At 40.9% G+C, this 21047-nt stretch overlaps 2 protein-coding genes across 10 annotated transcripts in view; one reads left to right on the top strand and one right to left on the bottom strand.

Moving 5' to 3' along the window:
• The first annotated feature begins 109 nt into the window (after window positions 1-109).
• LOC142072329 (uncharacterized) lies at window positions 110-3843 on the top strand. Its single transcript, XM_075129017.1, has 2 exons — window positions 110-163; window positions 1885-3843. Exons 1-2 carry the CDS (start codon window positions 148-150, stop codon window positions 3507-3509), a joined length of 1641 nt encoding a protein of 546 aa, XP_074985118.1. The 5' UTR covers window positions 110-147; the 3' UTR covers window positions 3510-3843.
• Window positions 3844-9138: 5295 nt separating this feature from the next.
• Window positions 9139-21047, bottom strand: part of ABCC8 (ATP binding cassette subfamily C member 8) — a 139864-nt gene continuing 127955 nt past the window's right edge. For all 9 annotated transcript variants that reach the window (XM_075129353.1, XM_075129354.1, XM_075129355.1 and 6 more), the window contains 8 exons: window positions 20906-21026; window positions 20635-20765; window positions 19790-19868; window positions 17030-17138; window positions 15487-15590; window positions 12749-12882; window positions 10952-11014; window positions 9139-9373 (listed from right to left, as the gene is read on the bottom strand). In XM_075129353.1, coding sequence (XP_074985454.1) covers window positions 9236-9373; window positions 10952-11014; window positions 12749-12882; window positions 15487-15590; window positions 17030-17138; window positions 19790-19868; window positions 20635-20765; window positions 20906-21026 — 879 coding nt within the window. In that variant the 3' untranslated portion in view covers window positions 9139-9235. The remainder of the gene's footprint in view (window positions 9374-10951; window positions 11015-12748; window positions 12883-15486; window positions 15591-17029; window positions 17139-19789; window positions 19869-20634; window positions 20766-20905; window positions 21027-21047) is intronic.

Below are 21047 nucleotides of genomic sequence, written 5' to 3'. Positions count from 1 at the left end.
ACACAAAGATGGTGGTGAAATGCTCAGGCACCCTGGTTCTGTGGGCTGTGCTCTGAGCCAAGTATGCTTTTAATTTTCCTGTCCACTTTATTTTTCTTGCAGATATTTTGGTGCTGAACTCTAAAGTTCACCCCTTGTACATGGCAGATGAAAATCTTGAATGGTAAAGAATCTATGTTTAAATTCACACCCTTCACACACGTAATATGAATAGGTTTTACTCAAACAGGATTTTTTTCTACATTTTTCTGACTATTTTTAAAAATGGGGAAACTAATTTAAAGATCAGATGCTAAAGGCCCAGTTCTGCACCTCATTGCATCTTGTGCAGCAGTTACTTACACCTGTGTAACATAAGTGCAAAGTCCATGTAAAATGCTTCTATACTTACTTGGTAGCGTTTTATACTCACTTTACTAAAGCTATATATTCTCAAATAATAATAAGGTGCTGGGGCACTAGACAATCAGGCCCTTGTTGAAATCAATCCATCAATCACAAAATCATTTTCTTATTCTTTCCATTGTCCTCCAGAGGGCAGTAATTACATTCACTTGAAGTGAAACTGAAAAGAAAGAAAAAAATGCCTGACACCGTTTGTGTTAAAATAATCCTATCGAAAGGAAGCTAGCTCACTACTAGTGCACTAATTTCAATGCTTGGGGCAATAAACCAGCAGTGGAACTTTGAAATAGTTTAACATGAGCCAGAGTCAGATTTAGGGGCAGGTGACTGCCTGGGTTGCTGTGCTCAGGGTGAAATGGGCTACAAAGGCTATAAAAATAAGGCATTCAAAAGTTTAACAAATGGAGGAGGGGGTGGAGTGCTAAAGACATTCCTCACCATTTGGCCTAGGGCCAGCCCTGACACGAGCTGCACTATCAAGGATGAGCTGGCTTTCTACTTTCGTTTCAGGAATGCTCAGTATTGCAGATCTGGCAGAGGGTTTCAGTGTCCCTCACCTCTGGTGGCTGTCACCCACTTACTCTATTCTCCTCCACCTCCAGCACTGGTTGTCGGTGCACATAACTTCAGTCTGGGACAGTAAAACCCGTGGCTTTTTGATGAAGAATGTAAATAGCAGAATAAAGAGGTGCCCTGTCTCTATGTATCAAGTAACAGATATTTAGAAGAAAACAAAAGGTGGCAGTTCTTTATGCAAAAAGAAAAGGAGTACTTGTGGCACCTTAGAGACTAACCAATTTATTTGAGCATGAGCTTTCGTGAGCCACAGCTCACTTCATCAGATGTGTACCGTGGAAACTGCAGCAGACTTTATATACACACAGAGAATATGAAACAATACCTCCTCCCACCCCACTGTCCTGCTGGTAATAGCTTATCTAAAGTGATCAGCAGGTGGGCCATTTCCAGCACAAATCCAGGTTTTCTCACCCTCCACCCCCCCACACAAATTCACTCTCCTGCTGGTGCTAGCCCATCCAAAGTGACAACTCTTTACATAATCAAGTCGGGCTATTTCCTGCATAGATCCAGGTTCTCTCACTTCCCCCCCACCCCCATACACACACAAACTCACTCTCCTGCTGGTCTAAACTGACCACTCTCCAAGTTTAAATCCAAGTTAAACCAGAATATCTGGAGGGGGGGGGGTAGGAAAAAACAAGAGGAAACAGGCTACCTTGCATAATGACTTAGCCACTCCCAGTCTCTATTTAAGCCTAAATTAATAGTATCCAATTTGCAAATGAATTCCAATTCAGCAGTTTCTCGCTGGAGTCTGGATTTGAAGTTTTTTTGTTTTAAGATAGCGACCTTCATGTCTGTGATAGCGTGACCAGAGAGATTGAAGTGTTCTCCGACTGGTTTATGAATGTTATAATTCTTGACATCTGATTTGTGTCCATTTATTCTTTTACGTAGAGAAAGAAAAAATCCGCACAGACACACCCCTGGAACCCCGACCTGGGATATTCTATCTACTACCCAAGATCCATAAACCTGGAAATCCTGGGCGCCCCATCATCTCAGGCATTGGCACCCTGACAGCAGGATTGTCTGGCTATGTAGACTCCCTCCTCAGGCCCTACGCTACCAGCACTCCCAGCTACCTTCGAGACACCACTGACTTCCTGAGGAAACTTCAATCCATCGGTGATCTTCCTGATAACACCATCCTGGCTACTATGGATGTAGAAGCCCTCTACACCAACATTCCACACAAAGATGGACTACAGGCCGTCAGGAACACTATCCCCGATAATGTCACGGCTAACCTGGTGGCTGAACTTTGTGACTTTGTCCTTACCCATAACTATTTCACATTTGGGGACAATGTATACCTTCAGATCAGCGGCACTGCTATGGGTACCCGCATGGCCCCACAGTATGCCAACATTTTTATGGCTGATTTAGAACAACGCTTCCTCAGCTCTCGTCCCCTAAAGCCCCTACTCTACTTGCGCTATATTGATGACATCTTCATCATCTGGACCCATGGAAAAGAAGCCCTTGAGGAATTCCACCATGATTTCAACAATTTCCATCCCACCACCAACCTCAGCCTGGTCCAGTCCACACAAGAGATCCACTTCCTGGACACTACAGTGCTAATAAACAATGGCCACATAAACACCACCCTATACCGGAAACCTACTGACCGCTATTCCTACCTGCATGCCTCCAGCTTTCACCCTGACCACACCACACGATCCATCGTCTACAGCCAAGCTCTGCGATACAACCGCATTTGCTCCAACCCCTCAGACAGAGACAAACACCTACAAGATCTCTGTCAAGCTTTCTTACAACTACAATACCCACCTGCAGAAGTAAAGAAACAGATTGATAGAGCCAGAAGAGTTCCCAGAAGTTACCTACTACAGGACAGGCCTAACAAAGAAAATAACAGAACGCCACTAGCCGTCACCTTCAGCCCCCAACTAAAACCCCTCCAACGCATTATTAAGGATCTACAACCTATCCTAAAGGATGACCCAACACTCTCACAAGTCTTGGGAGACAGGCCAGTCCTTGCCTACAGACAGCCCCGCAACCTGAAGCAAATACTCACCAACAACCACATACCACACAACAGAACCACTAACCCAGGAACTTATCCTTGCAACAAAGCCCGTTGCCAATTGTGCCCACATATCTATTCAGGGGACACCATCACAGGGCCTAATAACATCAGCCACACTATCAGAGGCTCGTTCACCTGCACATCCACCAATGTGATATATGCCATCATGTGCCAGCAATGCCCCTCTGCCATGTACATTGGTCAAACTGGACAGTCTCTACGTAAAAGAATAAATGGACACAAATCAGATGTCAAGAATTATAACATTCATAAACCAGTCGGAGAACACTTCAATCTCTCTGGTCACGCTATCACAGACATGAAGGTCGCTATCTTAAAACAAAAAAACTTCAAATCCAGACTCCAGCGAGAAACTGCTGAATTGGAATTCATTTGCAAATTGGATACTATTAATTTAGGCTTAAATAGAGACTGGGAGTGGCTAAGTCATTATGCAAGGTAGCCTGTTTCCTCTTGTTTTTTCCTACCCCCCCCCCTCCAGATATTCTGGTTTAACTTGGATTTAAACTTGGAGAGTGGTCAGTTTAGACCAGCAGGAGAGTGAGTTTGTGTGTGTATGGGGGTGGGGGGGAAGTGAGAGAACCTGGATCTATGCAGGAAATAGCCCGACTTGATTATGTAAAGAGTTGTCACTTTGGATGGGCTAGCACCAGCAGGAGAGTGAATTTGTGTGGGGGGGTGGAGGGTGAGAAAACCTGGATTTGTGCTGGAAATGGCCCACCTGCTGATCACTTTAGATAAGCTATTACCAGCAGGACAGTGGGGTGGGAGGAGGTATTGTTTCATATTCTCTGTGTGTATATAAAGTCTGCTGCAGTTTCCACGGTACACATCTGATGAAGTGAGCTGTGGCTCACGAAAGCTCATGCTCAAATAAATTGGTTAGTCTCTAAGGTGCCACAAGTACTCCTTTTCTTTTTGCGAATACAGACTAACACGGCTGTTCCTCTGAAACCAGTTCTTTATGAGCCAACCTGTTTTTGTTTTAAGTGGTGTAGGACAAATAAGGGTTTACTAAGCTCACAGGAACAACCCCTCAGCCTGAGGGTTGACACATTGAATAAAGATGGGATAACAGACCTTTTGTTCCTACAAAATGGATTTCATATTTTTATACATTTTTCTTATTGGTTTGTCTTGCTGAATCGTTTCCGATGGGAATTGTGGTTTTATTATAAGGGACCCATAACTATAAAACAACATTAAAATGGCACTCTGATATTACTGTTTACTTTGCACTTATATTAGACCCTTAGTCCAAGGATCACAAAGTGCTTCAAAATATGAATTGAGCCTTGCAGCCCCCTATGAGGTCAAAGTATTATCAGTGTAGTTTTACAGATGGGTAAACTGAGGCAGAGAGAGAGCGTGCACTAAAAAGTAAGTCATTAGCAGAACTGGGAATAGAATCTAAGTGACTGATAGTCACATTATCCTGACATCAGTGGAGCCAGAATTTCACCCTAGGAGTCCTGATTCCTCTTGTCCACTAGACGGTAATACAGCCTCTCTTGAAATAGAATTAAATGTTATTTAAAGCACTGATTTTTATAATACTAATATTTATCCTAGTGGAAGCATTTCCATATTGCAGCACTATAGGACAAATCCTGACTTTGCAACACAGCAGGTATAGATTCCAGAAATAGCTTCATGCCCCAGCCAGGCTCCATGCCCAAGGATAGGTAAATTAGGGTGACCAGATGTCCCGATTTTATACGGACAGTCCTGATATTTTGGGCTTAGTCTTATATAGGCGCCTATTACCCCTCATCCCCGTCCCAATTTTTCACACTTGCTGTCTGGTCACCCTAAGGTAAATGGATTGAGAAGTGGTAGACCTCCCTCTGCACAGTAGCCTTTGAGTTAAATAATAATCCTGATAAACTCCTTCCAAGGAAAAGGGTGGTTGTGGAGGCATCAGACCCCCCAAGGCATGCAAAATAATTTAGTCTTGTGGGGCTAACGTGCTGCTGCCTCATGCATTACTAATCTCTGGGGAGACAGGGATCAAGGATCCCCTAAAGGACAGTGAATTTCCCAGCCTCTTCTAGGGTTTCACAGCTCTCACCACAGAGCAGCCACTCTGCATCGGTCACTGCATGTGCCTGACGAGCCCCAGGATTTTAACCTCACAGAAGTAAGGGCCCTTTGAAGCCCTTAGGATTTGGCCTTTGATATGGGTGAAGTATTTCTCTCTGGTATAACATATAGATATAGAGTGCTGGGAAGACATGCTAAGTCTATTAATCTTAAGTGGCATGTATTTAATCAGGCCTCTAAGGTCACACTATCACTCACCAGCAAGCTACCACACAGAAGGAAATTGTTAGCTATGAATCAGAGGCAACTGTCATATCCTAACTCAGGTGAAGCGACTCCATAAAATCCAGAAGCCATTTTGAATGCCCTCACACCAACAGTTTTATCAGTGAGAAATCTTTTTCTTATTGTATTTTAGTTGTATCCTCTCAACATTACTGATGCTATAGCAGATATAGTTGCTACATATCCTATGATACTTGCGCACTATAGAATACTTTTTTGTGGCACAGGACTTTAAATAATTTTACTGCTGTAACACACTAGTAATACTTGTAGTTTTGCCGCTGATTTTTTGGAAGTTCTCCTTGCCACCAAGTTTCTTTGGAAGAGGGATGTTTCCTGATGCTTGTTTTCCAGCTCTTCAGATATAGGTGGCGGTGACCGATCTGACACATTTTATTTATGTAACTGTATTGTGCCTCTCCATTTTTACTGTTCCTAGTGCTAGAAGCTCCTGTTGGTTGTATATTCTCACAATCCAGTTTAATGCCATTTCACATGCATTGTACAAATAACAAGCCAGTGGTGCAAGAAGAGCATCATTTCTAAACTTGAAAAACTTTGCATAGCGGAATTTGTAAGCCTCCACTTAAGCAACACAAACATTCTTCAGGTTTTCCTGCTCCTCATTGAGGCACTGGAAGAGAATAACTAGTGCATGAAAAATGTCCCATGATAAATTTGAGGTCACTGGTTGCAGAAAACAATCTTTTGAAAATGACAGTCTAGTGCACTACTCCATCTGGATTTCCCCAGGCATGCCTGATTTTCCAAATTCTATGAATCCCTACCAGGGAAGAAGATGACAAGGATGTGCAGCAGAAGTCACCTGAAAGACAATACCAGAATAACACTGACTGCAGCCTTCTACTGACTCATTTACGTTGAGAATGTTTAGAAGTTGGTGTATTCTCAAAAGACTGCTTCTTTAGATCAGGGAATAGGAGTGAGGATGGGTAGTTGCCTAGCAATTAAATAAATAGTAGGTTGATTATAGTAGGTGTCAGCGCCCTTGATAAAGGATAGTCCATATGCATGTATCACTTATTGATAAAAGTCACAGCGAACTGGAGAGACAATGTGATAGTGAGTTGAACATATGGAGGGCTTGGAGACAATGAACTATATTTTACACCTGGCTTTTCCACTCACTTGTGTTAGGCAGGTAACAGCCTTTCTGAGCCTCAGTTACCCATCTTTATGAGGGGCATAATAGATGTTTACCTGCTTCACATGGATGTTGTGAGGATTAACTAACATTTGGAAATAGTGTGCATTATGTATTGTTATTTTGTCACAAGTCTGGCCTGCCTCCGTGAAGGGGGTGGCTGAGAGCACTGGAAAACTGTAGTGGTTATATGGCCTTTTAAAAACTCAAGGGTCTTTATTGTTAGTATGATGAATAGTACCTGAACAGGCTTATCTAGCCCAAAGTCCCCCTCCTCATAGGTGGCTGGCAATCCTATGGATTTGCCCAACTGTTCCAAGTCTTGTTACTGGGCAGCATAGCAGTGGTGAATTGAAACTTGTGATGTGGGCTGCTACTTCAACAAAGCAGGTGAAACAAATAAGATGCATCCATGGAATTTATAAACTAAAACCACCCCTCCCTGCCTGGGGGATGTTTTAATTCCCCATCTAAATGGCAATTATAGGGCTACACAGTCTCTCAGAACTTAGTTCAGGCACTCACCGATCTGCCAACACTTTGGTTTTCCCCTGTAAACTGGGGGTTTCTGACCCTTTTACCAGAAAAAGCTGTTAGTCTAGAAAGAAATCTCCTCTGATTGGCTGTCCTGCCCACTCCTAAAGCAGTCACCTCTTCTGCTTCCCAGCTAGATTATGATTTCTACCATCCCATCCCAGCAGGTGATGACCTTGCTTTGGTTATTATACACTCCTTCATCACCTCCTATCTGGACTATAGCAATGAAGTGTACATGGGCATGAAGCCATCAGCTTTTGGGAAACCCCAACTAGTATCAAACATTGTAGCACGTCTCCTCAGCAACACTGGCTACTGCAAGCACCAAAACCAAAACCTTGCCAAAACTAAACACTGCACTGCATACACAGTTCTCTGTCGGGTGAGAGAATGAGAGAAAGAACAAACCACACATATCAGACGTCAGTCACACCTCTTAATGCATTACTGTAGGGTACTCAGGTACTACTGTGATGAGAACAGAATGAGAATTTATGTAGAAGAGACTAGAAAAATGGAGTGATGGGAGCTGGGGTTTTAGTTCATGCCCCTCTCTAATCAATAGAGTGTTAATGATAGCAAACGGGGGACATCAGCAAAGCACATGATCTCCCAGAAGATACATACATCCAATACATCTCTTGAATGTACTTAGAAGGGAGCAAGAGAAAAGGAATTCTATTCTCTAGCTATCCTGAGCTCACTCCATCTATTCGTGTGAGTAAAGAGATGGTTTCAAGGTCTTTCAGATCTCATCTTGCTAATTAATAACACCAGAGATGAGGCTGAATCTCAAAATTCAGATCTAGATTTCAAACATCCAGAAGTTTGGGCCCATGGTTTTGCTTTGACCCATTATGGGAACAGGGGTGGCAGAAGGGCTGGGAGTGAAGCTCTGAAGTTTGGATCAAAATGCTGGGCAGATTCTGAACTTCTTCAGTGTTTGGGAGGGGTCTTTGTATTGAAGATTTTGTCCACATTTCTAGATAGTACAGCTCAATAAAGGCTGAAATTAGCTTGAGTGAGAATAAGGAACACGGGCAGTGACCAAGGATGCTAACTGGATGCAATGTAGTAAAGAGGAAGCCAAGGGGACATGATCAGCATCAACAAATAACAGTGTACTGTATAAAGAAAGAAAGGAAATTATTAACAGCCTCAGAGAGTGGTAGGCTAAGGAGATCAATGCTTTAGAAAAAAACCTTTGATGCACCTCTTACCTGCTGCTGTCTAGGCTAGTACTTTGTGGTATACAGAGTAGGGATAAACTTAGCATCATCTATGACATAAAGGTCCAGTTACAAGAGTGAATTTACTGTACCAAATATCATTGTGGGTGTGTATTGGATAACCAGATCCTGAGAAAGAATGCAGGTGTAACTACTTCCCCCCATGAATTATAGATCTCAAGTGTCCCTCCACACCCAAACTGTGAGACACCAGCAGTTTTATTGTTTTCAACCATTTTTACTGTACTGTGGCATATTTTTTTGATATTTTCTGCTGAGCACCTATCCTACCCTCATCTTTGTGATGGTAGAGAAGGCGCCGTATTGAAATTGCATTGTTTCAGTGTATACTACAGATAGGAAAATATTTTCACAAGGACTCCACGCATGAACACTTGATATCTTAAGGCTGCAATGTATCTCTTTCTCTCCCCAATCCACTTTAGTCTCCAGAACTATTACTTAATAGGAAGTTGCAATTGGAACTTTTGAGACCGAGTAGTTATTTTTGTAAATATAGAGAGAGAGCAATTTCCTTCGAGTTGCACCTGCTATTCTCAGAAAAAAAAATGCAGTAATGAAATATTATCAGCAGAGGTTTCATTGTTAGTAATAAAACAAACCCTGTGCCAGTTGTTCATATTTGCTGTACATTGTGCCACGTTTCAGAAATCTATTTATCTCAAATCACCCAATTCACTAGTCCTTAGTACCAAAATAATCCAGCAAACAAAAAGGAAAGGCCCATGGATAATTCATTAAGAGTTAACAAAGACCCACTCAGGTTATTTCAAGAATGGAAAAACTCAGTCTTTTATTATGAAATAATCAATATTTTATTTACAGGTAATTTACATAATTAGAAAATGAGTAATACAATTGCACTTTGAAAGGCTTCATTTTATCCTATTATTTATCAGCTTGTACAAAAGAAGCAAACACACTCTCTTCTTGCTCCAGCAGAACCTCAGGCTTATCATACTCCAAAATAACCCCTCTCTTCATTACAATGACTAAATCTGCATTCAGAATAGTGTGTACCCTGTGCTGAAAAGTAAACAGATGAAATACAAGTTCAGTGTATTGAATATAACTATGCAAGATAAGACAGAAATTAGAAATTCTAGAAATCAGTATTCCTATCAAAGTTCAGGCTTTATGGAGATATCTTAATCCAATTTAGTGAAATCTCATTATTATGCCAATTATGTAGATATATATTTAGGCCCCAATCCTGAAACTGGCTCCATGGGCATGGATCCCTGTACCCATGCATAGTCAATGAAGTCAATGGAGCTCTGTGCAAGCCCGGGAATCTGCACGCATGGTGTCACGTGCAGGGTCAGAGCTACAGATGCACTTTTACAGTATTTTGATATTGCTAAATATAGATTAGACAAATATAGCCCTTTTCCTACAATTTATCACTTCATCTTTATTAAGATGACTGTGTTTCTAAAACAAATGCAGCTGCTGAGATTACATTTACAACTGGGGCTGTAATAAACTGGGTTTATTTAAAAATATTTATGTATGAATTGTGTATTTTAAAACCTGTTTTAGAACCCAGAGGCTAAATGTGCACGCACTGGCAACTTTAATAAAAAGACAAACAAAACCAAAAAACCCTCCCTCCACACATTCCCAAACAAACAAAATAAGGAACTCAAATGCAAAAAGCTCAGTGCAACACTACCTAAAAATTTTAATGAAGAGAAGTCATGAAATTCTAAATTATGATTCCTGCAGCAATTGTATATTAGACATTCAATGTGTATAAAATAACAGTGTACACTAATACGTAATATTACATACATGCAAGAAGGTCAAGTTATGAGTCCTGCAGTAACTAACTATGAATTTCCTGACTTTTGTTTGCATAAATGTCAATTATAATATAGTTTTAACATTTTAAAAAATATACAGTAACCTCTTATTTCATTGCCCAAAGACACATTTATCTTTAGAAAATAAAGGAGTGAAAGATATTTATCAATAATGACATGACTGTCAAGTACATTTCTTTGGTTCAGTTCAAATCTTCTCTTTATTAACTAATTCTAGTTATTACTATTTGAAATAATTATCTAATCATTTTAAAATACATTGATTAATAAATCTGATTATGTTTAACAATAAAACCAAATAATATTTTGAAAGCTGCTAAAATGCTTATTTGTTTAACTTATCCAACAGCAAAGCTATATTGTTATTTTTGTTCTTCTTAAATTAAAGTATCATGGCTTAATAAGGGCCAAATCTTACTCTCAGATAGGCATGTACAATTTCCATTGAAGATAGTGGAGTTACACCACAGTTGAACTTGGCCTAAAATGAATAAGTCACAGAAAGTACACAATATCCTTATATGTGGTCCTTTAAAGTCAATGGTAATTACTATTGTGGAGCACATTTCAGGATTACGCATTAAATATTTAAAATACAAATATATGAACTACTTTCTAAATGGTTTAAATGGAAAATAAATGTATTTTTAATTAAATAAGTGCCATATTAGAAAGCAATAGACTAGAGAAATCAGAAAAATTAACAAGGTACCTGATGCATTGTTTTACATTTCAGATACTTGTTTGCATTTGAAGAAGCCACATAGAGTGTACTTACTGCTATGGTTACCACAGTACGGTCAGCAAACGCCGTCATTACAACCTTCTGAAGAATGTTCTCCTACATAAAGGAACAACAATTATTATTTTTTAAATAACAGATTCTTCAGTGATGGGCATAACAATAAAAACAAGTGTCAAACAATTAATACTAATTTTTTTTTATACCTGTAAAGATATGAGAAATTAACAGTATGCTAAATTAGGGTATTCTAGAATGATCATCCAGAATGGGCCTAATTCTGTGAGGTACTGAGCAATGTTCCTTCTAATTTTTGACAGGCTGCGTGCACAAAACATTTCTTCTGTGCAAATTTTTGACAGGCCGTGGGTACAAAAAATGTCTTCTGTGCAAATTGTTGTGCGTGAGGCGTTTCGCTGTGTGTGGGGGGTTTAGGATCTGTGTGCATGCGCACACGTGCACAGCTTAGAGGGAACAGTGGTACTGAGCAACCTCAACTTACTGAATGTTGATACTACTACTTAGTTAGCTCTTACATAGCACTTTTCCTTTGCAGACCCTAAAGCACTTTACAAAGAAGGGTGCATATCACTATGTCTGTTTTAAAGTTGAGGACTACATTTTAAATCATGTTGTTGCAAAGGAATATTCACTTTGCTACCAATCCCGCTCCATTCTGGCATTCTTTCTGTCCCGCTGAAAGCATGGAACGTTACGACATACTCGATACAGTTGACAGCACTGGAGGTGCATTTTGCTAGATGTACCTGGCCGGTACAACAGCAGAGGAGGTCTTTAAGACAGTCTTAAAATACTCAGCTGTCCTCACAGAGTGTTCACCATTGCTGTTTATGAATGTATTGGTGCGTTCCAAGCTCAGCAAGGCAAGATTGTTAGAATAGTTATCTTCATATTATCTGTGCCCAAGGTACAAGTGCCCCAATGAATGGAGTGCTTGCTTAATACGTCAACATTCAGAATGTGTTTTAACTGGTCTGTGAGTAACTGCTAACTTGGCCCTCAGCACCACGGTATCAAGGCTTGACACAGCAGTAACTTACACCAACCGGTACTAAAGATATTTAGCTACTATAATAAACCACTGCAATAATATTCTGCACTTATGTAGTGTCTTCCTTCTGAGGATCTCAACATATCTTATGACAGCCTTTGATAACAGAGTTTATTGAAACTGGGAACAAAGCAACTTAGAATATTCTATTGTATTTGACTAAGACCAACCAGGGCAGTACTAGTGTGCAGTTTATCCTCTACTAGGGACTCTAGCTTGCACCTGCAGGAGGATAGATGCAATGATCTAACAGGTCTTTTTTATTTCTTATTTATTTACTTGACCTTACTTTCAACCCCCTGCAGGGTGAAAACTTCTTCATCACTTGTCCTCTCCATCATGCTGAAGAATTCACCAAGAAACTTGCTATGCTTGGCTAGTACAAGTTGGAGGAGGCATAACATTACCAGCCAAGTTTGTCCTCAACTGACCACCATAGCTAAGCCTCTGAAGACTTATTTACTTTAGGAAACTGAACTGTCAATAAAAAAAACATTTGCATCAATGCTTGAATTTAGTATATAGTGAGGGACTATCAAGATAGGTTTGTCAGACTAGTTAACAGTGACTCTCATATATGGGTCAATGTCTATATGGGGCATGGGGCCAGCCTGTAAACACACTTGCAAGGAAACTTGTGTTCACACATTATTAAGTAGAATTATTTTACCTAAGTTTCATCTCTGGTTACTAACAATAGCGTGGCTACCCTCTCTGAAAAATCATGTGCCATATAAAAAAACTTGAAACTCTGAACTCACCGTTGCCATGTCAATAGATGCTGTGGCTTCATCCATGATGAAGATACTTGTCTTCCGCACAAATGCCCGTGCTAAGCAGAACAGCTGCCTTTGCCCCTGGCTAAAATTTTCTCCACCTTCTGTGACTATGGCATCTGGACAACAAAAGTAATATTTAGGCTGTTGCAGGGGTGGGGAGCACAGAGAGCATGCTGACAAAGTAAGATCTCATACTTATATTAAGAATTTTTAAGATAATAATTTATAAGTCTTAAGTTGCTGGTGCCCAGTTTTGCCACTTTTACTCACATTGGGTAGTAACACTGGTTTCAGCAGGATTACTCATGAAGTAAGTTACTATTCCTCATGAGGATGGCAGAACAGGACATAGTTATTTTCAAAATGGATGTATCTTATGCACAGAAATGAAAACCCAAAGTCCATAACACACATAGTTAAATATAATTCTTCATATAAATAAAAATGGGCATAGTGTTCTGACATGTTGTCTGAAGGAACAGCATGACAAGAACTATGCAAAGTAAATAAGAAACTGAAATACCATATGGAACCCTCCCCTCCAACATATTTTGATGTACATCAAATGCAAAGGGGAGAAACTAATATATGAAATGTGTCTTCCTGTTTTATAAACCTGCTACAATGCCTGTGTGTAGATTAAAGCACTCTAACCTCATTTGTTGATATATGTCTCTTGCAAATCAGACAACAATCCCTGGAAGATCTCCCTTCTACAAATTTGGTTGAGTGTATCATTTTATCTAGCTTACCCCAATGCTGAATACCTTCTGTATATACACATTAAATTGAGGAAAAGGAAACACACTGTTAAAAATGAGACTGACTTCAAAGGAACTTGTCAGAACAACTAGTTGTTATAAGCTATTTTAAATGGAGTTGTATCTTTACAATGCTGCCTTCTTGAAAGAAAACAACTTTACGTGAGGCAGCACCGACTGCTTGTGGGCCCAACCCTGCAGTCCCTACTCAGGCAAAATCCTACTGGAATCAAAAAGAGCTTTGTCTGAATAAGGTCAGCAGGATCAGACTCCTTGTGCACTAAAAGAAAGGTACAGCAGGTGTCATGCAGCATAAAAAGTGACAGTAAAAGACAGGTAATATGCATTTTCCAAGAGCAGATTGATTTGAAATCACAAATGTATCCCTTGTAACATTGCACATTTGGGTACTACTAGTTACCTGGGATGTCGTCAATAGAGATTAAAGTCATTGGGATTTTGAACAGTTTGGAACTATGCTCCATGACTGCGCAGTCAGCTGCTGGTTGTGGTTAGGAATAGCATGGGTGATTAGGTTACCTAAAATTCATGTTCAGGAATTTTTTTTTCTTTCAAAAATGGATAGGGCTAGTATTGATAAATGCATAAAGAAGGGAAAAGTTTTGCTCTCACTAACTTCAGTGAGGTAGAACAGGGGTAACCAAGAGCAGGAGGTAGCTCATGATACCATTATTGTTGTTTGTTGAGCTTGGACAGTGTGCTCAGCCTTGTGCAGAGCACAGAGTATCAGATAGTCCCTGTCACAAGGAGCTTACAATGCTGTTTGTAATTTATTGTGCATTTCATACTTGATTTTATTTTATTAAAAACAGCTGTCTGGATCAATTTGTGCAGTACATTTCATTTAGCACACAATACCTGTTTCATTTGCCTATTCTAAGATTCATTTTATGTGTCTGAGTACTGCGCTCAAGTACTTAAATGCATTTGCAATAGTGAAAGTAGCTTACAAGAAATGCTGGAATTCTAAAGAAGACCTAATCACCCCACAGAAGTCCAAGGGCATTGCTCTTTCAAGGGAAAAAAATAATCTGGGGAAATGCTGCCTTCTCGTGCATATTAGAACACAGGGCAGCACTCACAAACAATTCCATGAATACCAACATTATTTTAACATGTTTATGTGACAGATTGTATCTCTCTCTTTAGTATATCTATTCTCAGTACCACTCCAACCATGCAGTATTCTTTGAATCTGTAACATAGGTGGGTGGCTGGACTTATTTCATTTCCTGAAACAGGGTCTTTCTTTGATTTTGTGTGTGGATTGGGGCATTATATCCCACTGCCAGCTTATATGTCCATCTTTATTTTCCATCCCACAAGACAATAATTTTCTCTAATTTGTTTTATATTTCCATTTTCAAGCTCCTTAATATCTCAATTACCTTTATACCTGTTTGCATACACTTGACTTATTAGCCACAGTCAGTGGTGTACCATTACATTTTTAGTAAGGCAAACAAATCTACACTTGCTTGCAGGGCGTGACCTTGCACACACTATGCTGTGTGGAAGATGCCATTTTGTTATACAAAACTGTGTACTTCATGTGCGTTTGGGGGCCGGAAGGAATTGTCCCACAGACACAGCTGGTCAGGGCTTCTGTATTCTTGTAGAACTTATTTCTGGGGCATGCAATGCATGCATTATATACATAGGCGGTATGCCACTGGCCACAGGACCAGAGACCAAGAGTGAAAATCTGGCCTTACTGAAGTCAATGGGAGTTTTGCTATGGGTAAAACAGAAGAGGGAGTTGGATGGGACCCAGCACATTTATCTGACTTCATACAGGGCCCCACAAAACCTTGGGCCAGCCTGCCTGATCCGAAGTTGCTTCAGTAAGAGCCATTTTGCTATAAGTTACTAACTAAATGTTAAATAGAAATGAATTTAACACTGAAAGCATTTTCCCAAAGAAAAGAGAAGTATTACCTAGACCCCCTGGTAGTGCTTTCACCACATGTTTGAGTTGTGCTATTTCCAAGGCTTCCCACAGCATGCTGTCTGTGCATTTCTTTTCTGGGTCCAAGTTAAACCTATGATTCAATACAGTTAAAAGTTAACTACGAACATCAAATTCACCCATGCACCTTTATAGTTGTGTGGTTAAAAACAAACACAGACATAATTATATATACATGGATTAAACACTTTGGGCCTGATTCTGATCTCACATCAGTCTAAGTCAGGAATAACTCCATGGAAGTCAGTAGATTTGCTCTGAATTTACACCAGTGAAACTAAGATCAGAATCTGACCCTTCGAATCCAACATGACCCCCTTTTAGTTTTTACAATACCAGTTTGTGGTACACAGAATGATCAGCATCATGCTGAATTATGAAACACAAACGAGCATCACCACAGCAGAACAGTAGCTATAAATTACTCAGCAGTTGTTATCAACCACTCTGAATGCATCCTTAGTCTATTATCACTCAAAATAGGCAGCGACAAGTGCTAATGTCCTTCATGTCATATCATGTTGCTTAAAATAAAACAAGGCTCATTCATTTTATTCAGGAATAAAAGACTCACAGCAGCAAATGTGATCTTTGATTTACTTTTTACTGCTAGTGTACATGAGGTGAATGTCCAGTGTTGGCCTAAATAAAATCTTGAATAAGTAAACAAACAAAACAAATATATACTGCCATTTTATCTTCTGATATAAATGATTCATGACCTATTCAAGCAAGTACAGCTTGAAGTCTTATGGAATCAGTAGGCAAATTGCAGCAGTTTCTAAGTCATTATAAATGAAACTCCACTCTAATTACTTTAATGCCAAAATTAGCCTATGTAGGCAGTATAACTGTTTATTAAGGGTCAGATTGTCCCCTTTTGTGGAAAACGTCATAGGAGGGGATGGCATTTGTTGGAAACTCTGTGAAGTTCTCTTCTCTGAGTTTCCATTTCATCTTCCCCACATAGGAAAGAGTTTTGAATCTCATGGAGGACGGAATGGGGCAAGGTCCTGGAAACCTAACAGAGCACTAAGCTCCAAATCAACAGAACCTGAACTCCATTTACACGGCTTCTCTGATTCCCTTCCACTCTCCTTTGTTATGTGCCATGGCTGTCGTCCCCCTCACCTACATCTTCCCCACTTCACCTCTAAAGGGCTGGTGAATGCCAGTCTCACACTCTCCTGAGCTGACTTCGGCTGGCAAACCCACTGGGTCCTGAGGGTAGCAGGTCACAGACGGTGACTAGACCCAGGCCCCACCTTAAGGAGCACCCCTCCCAAACTGTGGAGCACTGACCAGGTGCAGTTGCTCTAGAAGGGCTCCCCGGGCTCTGAAGAGGATGTGGGGAGGAGCACACAGAGAAGACAATGCTCCCCTCTTTTAATTAAAGGTAGTGGAGCATGAGGCCTCTTAAATGCATTGTTTGCTGCTGCTCTCTCTGTGAAAATCATAATCTGTGATAACACAAACCCTAGCTGTTTCTTGTTGTTTCTGCTTTATGCTTACCGGATTGTACCGCTGAACAAAATAGGATCTTGGAGAATGATGGACAGCCTGGATCTTAGCGTCTGTAAAGGGAGCTTTGCAATGTCTATGCCATCAATGATAATCCTCCCTATTCAAAAGAACATTGAGAGTCTGCTAGATTGTTCATCACATCATGTAGCTAGCAGCCAACAACACAACTTGATTTTAGTTTGCATTATATTACAGAGAAGCATGCAAGACTAACCCATGGGCTACATATTACTTTATTCACCAGTGAAACGAGTTACTGATAAGCGAGTGCAATTCCCTTGAGACTAAATCATGGAAGATGCCTGTTATATTTTATGAATATTGTATGTCACATCTGGTAGTTTGTTGGTTATTGTGTGGTTTGCTATATGATTACAAGGGGTAAATTCAAGCAAAGGTTAGGCACACAGGAAAGGGGACAATAGCTTCAGACTGCCCTATTTACTATACTTGAAGGACAATGCTGGTGTCAATCACTTTGAAGTTTTATATCTAGCTATGCTGATGAGTTCAACAGTCTGGCTTGGTAAGTGGGGGTGGGGCGTGGGGGGACTACAGCCAGCAAAATGGAATAAAGAACTTTTAGGAAGGATAAAGAGAAGTCCCTGAAGCACAGGGGATGAGAGTGCTGGGGAACAGGCTGAACCCCATCCCCTGACCTCTAGGGTTTCAGTTTGGTCCCCAGCACTCTCTGGGATGTTTAGGTCAAGCTCTGCCCACCTAAGCTTTAGGTTAGGTAGGTATGTGTATACACCTTTTATTGTGTTAAGCTCCCTTTTCTCTTGTTGTGCTTTGTTCCTGTGATTAAACAATGCTTTGTTTAGAAAAGGCTGTAGTGGGTTACTGTATATACCACTGGTCAGGGCTCCCAAAAGGAAGACTTGCAGGTAGCTGAACCCAGTCAGACCTGCTGAACAATCACAGTTGGTAATCGGGTTATTGTAGCCTTGGGCCCACTCTGAAAGTGGGAGAATCAGGGGATTCCACTCCAGAAGAGGCAAAAGCCTAGCACCCGGAGGGATGCACACAGAAAGACCTGGAAGGGGTCAGAGAGGACACTAGCCCTGAACAGTGAGAAGAGCCACACAAATAATTATATATTTAATTTGCAGGATGTCTAATAACCCAGAATAAATGATCAGATGTTGATTTAGTGCAATGTCATAAAGTTACCTGAGAACATAGCTAAGGTGCATTTGTTAAGAAGGGCAAGTGCAGGGTGAAACTTCTTCCCTTCAGGTCTCTAAGGTTCATACTCTGTATGCCATCCATGAGTTGCCCATGCCCCAAGCCACAGAGAGATCCAATTCTATTCTGTTCTAGTCAGGTTCCTGTAGTCCCTCCATCACAACCATATGCAAGTGCTTTCCAGAAGTGCATTAAGTGATGTGACTAACCTCTATCATGAGTGGTTCTTTCTTTCTTTCTCCCTCCCTCTCCTCTCCTCCCCATGTGAAAATGTCACGAAGAGTTTGTGATATTCTAGAGCAGGGCATAGAGGATGAGGAGTGTGCTCCTCAAGCTTTAGCACATGCCCTCCAGATCTTCCTGTGCCCTCTAGGCTTCCTGCCCTGCTTGGTTTGCTCTGGCAAGTGTTAGTCAGAGGGGATGGCTGTGCAGGAATTGTATGTGGATAGGCCAACCAGAAATGGATTGCAAATGAATGGTGCTTCTACAGAAAAACATATCCATATTTTGCTGAAAAGTGAACAGAGAGAGATTTTGGCTCTAAGAATATTCACAGGGGGAGAGCGCACCTCCTCCGAGTGGCAGCTAATATGCACTTGTAGCTTAGGGGGATGAAGGTTCTTTTCACTAGCATGACACAGGGGGTGTATGAGGACTACTCCATTGTGCCTGTGTTCAGAGTAAAAGGCAAATGAACATTATTTCCAGATGAGTTGAAATAGAGACATCTAACTCAGACTGGTGCACATGACAATTCCCCAAGTAGCCTCTGTACTCATAGTAGACCCAGGAGGTACTATTTGCTATTCTTACACATCAGCCCTGGAAATACTGCTTCACAAAGGAGATCATAGCATTGTGCAGTGATGGGAAGTGATTTTGAGATGGAAGTAACCACCTGTTTGGACACAGCATGGGTAGCAAAAGCTCCAGGTTATCCTTGGAGCCCTGAACAATTCTGTCCTTGGAGTAACCTGCACTATAGCATATCTTTTCAACCCTCCCTGCCACTGATAAACACTATGCTTGTTCGTTTGTGCTGGAGACAGAAATATGCTGCCTCTGCACCTTTGCCTACCCCTTTAATGCGTGCTGGTAAACACTTAAGAAAAATGACATGCAAGTCTACTTCTGGAAATAACTGTAATTAAAGGCTCAATCCTGCTCTCTCTGAAGTCGATAGGAATTTTGCTATTGACTTCCAAAGAAGCAGGTTCAGGCCCTATAGGAAATCAATATTGACACAGAATATGGATTTTTTTTTAAAAAAATACACATTTGAAGTCTTTTTCTATTTTTAATGGAAACACTTGCCTGAGGCTGCTGATGGCGTTAGAAAACACTGATCACGTTGAATGAGATTTTATATTGACCTGGGTTATCAATATGGCAGAAGCTGATGAAAGACAGATGGTCCCTTACTTGGAATAAGCCCAGCAACAATGCCTCGCACAGTTTTACCGTCTTTGTAATTCACAACTGCTAGGGTCAGAGGAACAAGGTTCAAAGTTGCTTCCCCAGGGATCTAACCATGACGGGATGGAACAGCTATGAGCCTACCTTCAAAGGTGTCAACCATTCTGAAAAAGGCGAGAGAGAAGGAGGATTTCCCACTGCCAGTTCTGCCACAGATTCCAATCTACAACACAGAAACAAGATGAGTAGAACATTAAATGAGTAGGAAGGAGAAAGCATTTGCAACAAACATCTTGGGGTGAAATTCTGGCCCCGTCTGAAGTCAATGACAAAACTGAATTGTTTTCAGCAGAGGCCATATTTTCGCCCTTTTGTCTTTTAAAAGAGAAACTGACATTCAGGGTTAGATTTTGGCTGGCCCTCCATGGGGATGCTAGGGAACAGTGGGTCACAGGGAGTCCTTCTGGAGCACAAGGAGAGTTGGCTAGTGCTGCCAGCAAAGCTTAGAACCCCAGAGGGGGTGTGTCTGGGTGGGAGAGTCCATTGTACGATGGGACACTGACACACAAGATTAAGGAGATGAAAGAAGATTGAGGGGAAAGGGACAAGTGGCGAGAGATGACCAATGAAGGGATGGGGTAGGGGAGCCATTTGGGAATGATGGAGTATATATCTCACATTGCAAGTGTCAGTGTCCCTTATTTTGGGGCCCTATGTCCCACAGCGGAGCACCAGAAGATTAAGCAGCACTGTACATCACTGTAACGGTACACATTTTTGAAGGCATCAGAGCAAAACTGTAAAGAAACCGGTATCAGGGATTAGGACTGGAGTATATTATTTTGGAGGAAGAAAAACTTGGTGGAGGAAAAACTTTGGAAATCATTAATAAAAAATAGCTTAGTACGTTCTCACCACTCTGTGGTTTCTATTACAAGCTGGTCTGACTGGGGAAAGAGTCATTTCTCAAATCATCTCCGCTTTTTTACCTTTTGCCCTGGAGAGATGTGAGCACTGACGTGCTTTAGGACTGGCTTTAGGTTGCTGTCATACCGGACACTCAGGTTCTGTATTTGGATCTCACCTCTGTCAGGCCAGTTCTGAGGAATCTGTGAAGGAGCTGTACCCGGAGCATAAAAACCCACTTGTGATCAATTCATCAATTCATTAAATGCTCTAATAAGTTATTTATGGCAATTCACTGTGAATCATTAAATATTTAACGAGTTATTTTCTGCAGCGATACTATACCACACTCACAAAGGAGCCCTTCATAATTTTCAGCTTCTGTTTTTAGAAGGCCATTGATCCTTTTCACTGCTCCCAGCTGGATCTCCATATCAGCCAGGTTACGAACCATCCAGTTCAGGTAATTAGACACCTGAAATAATATAAATAAATA

Source organism: Caretta caretta, chromosome 6 (assembly GCF_965140235.1).
Source record: "Caretta caretta isolate rCarCar2 chromosome 6, rCarCar1.hap1, whole genome shotgun sequence".
In the NCBI taxonomy this organism is placed as follows: domain Eukaryota; kingdom Metazoa; phylum Chordata; order Testudines; family Cheloniidae; genus Caretta; species Caretta caretta.
Note: the sequence above shows the minus strand (reverse complement) of the source record. Positions and strands in the feature narration are given on the sequence as shown.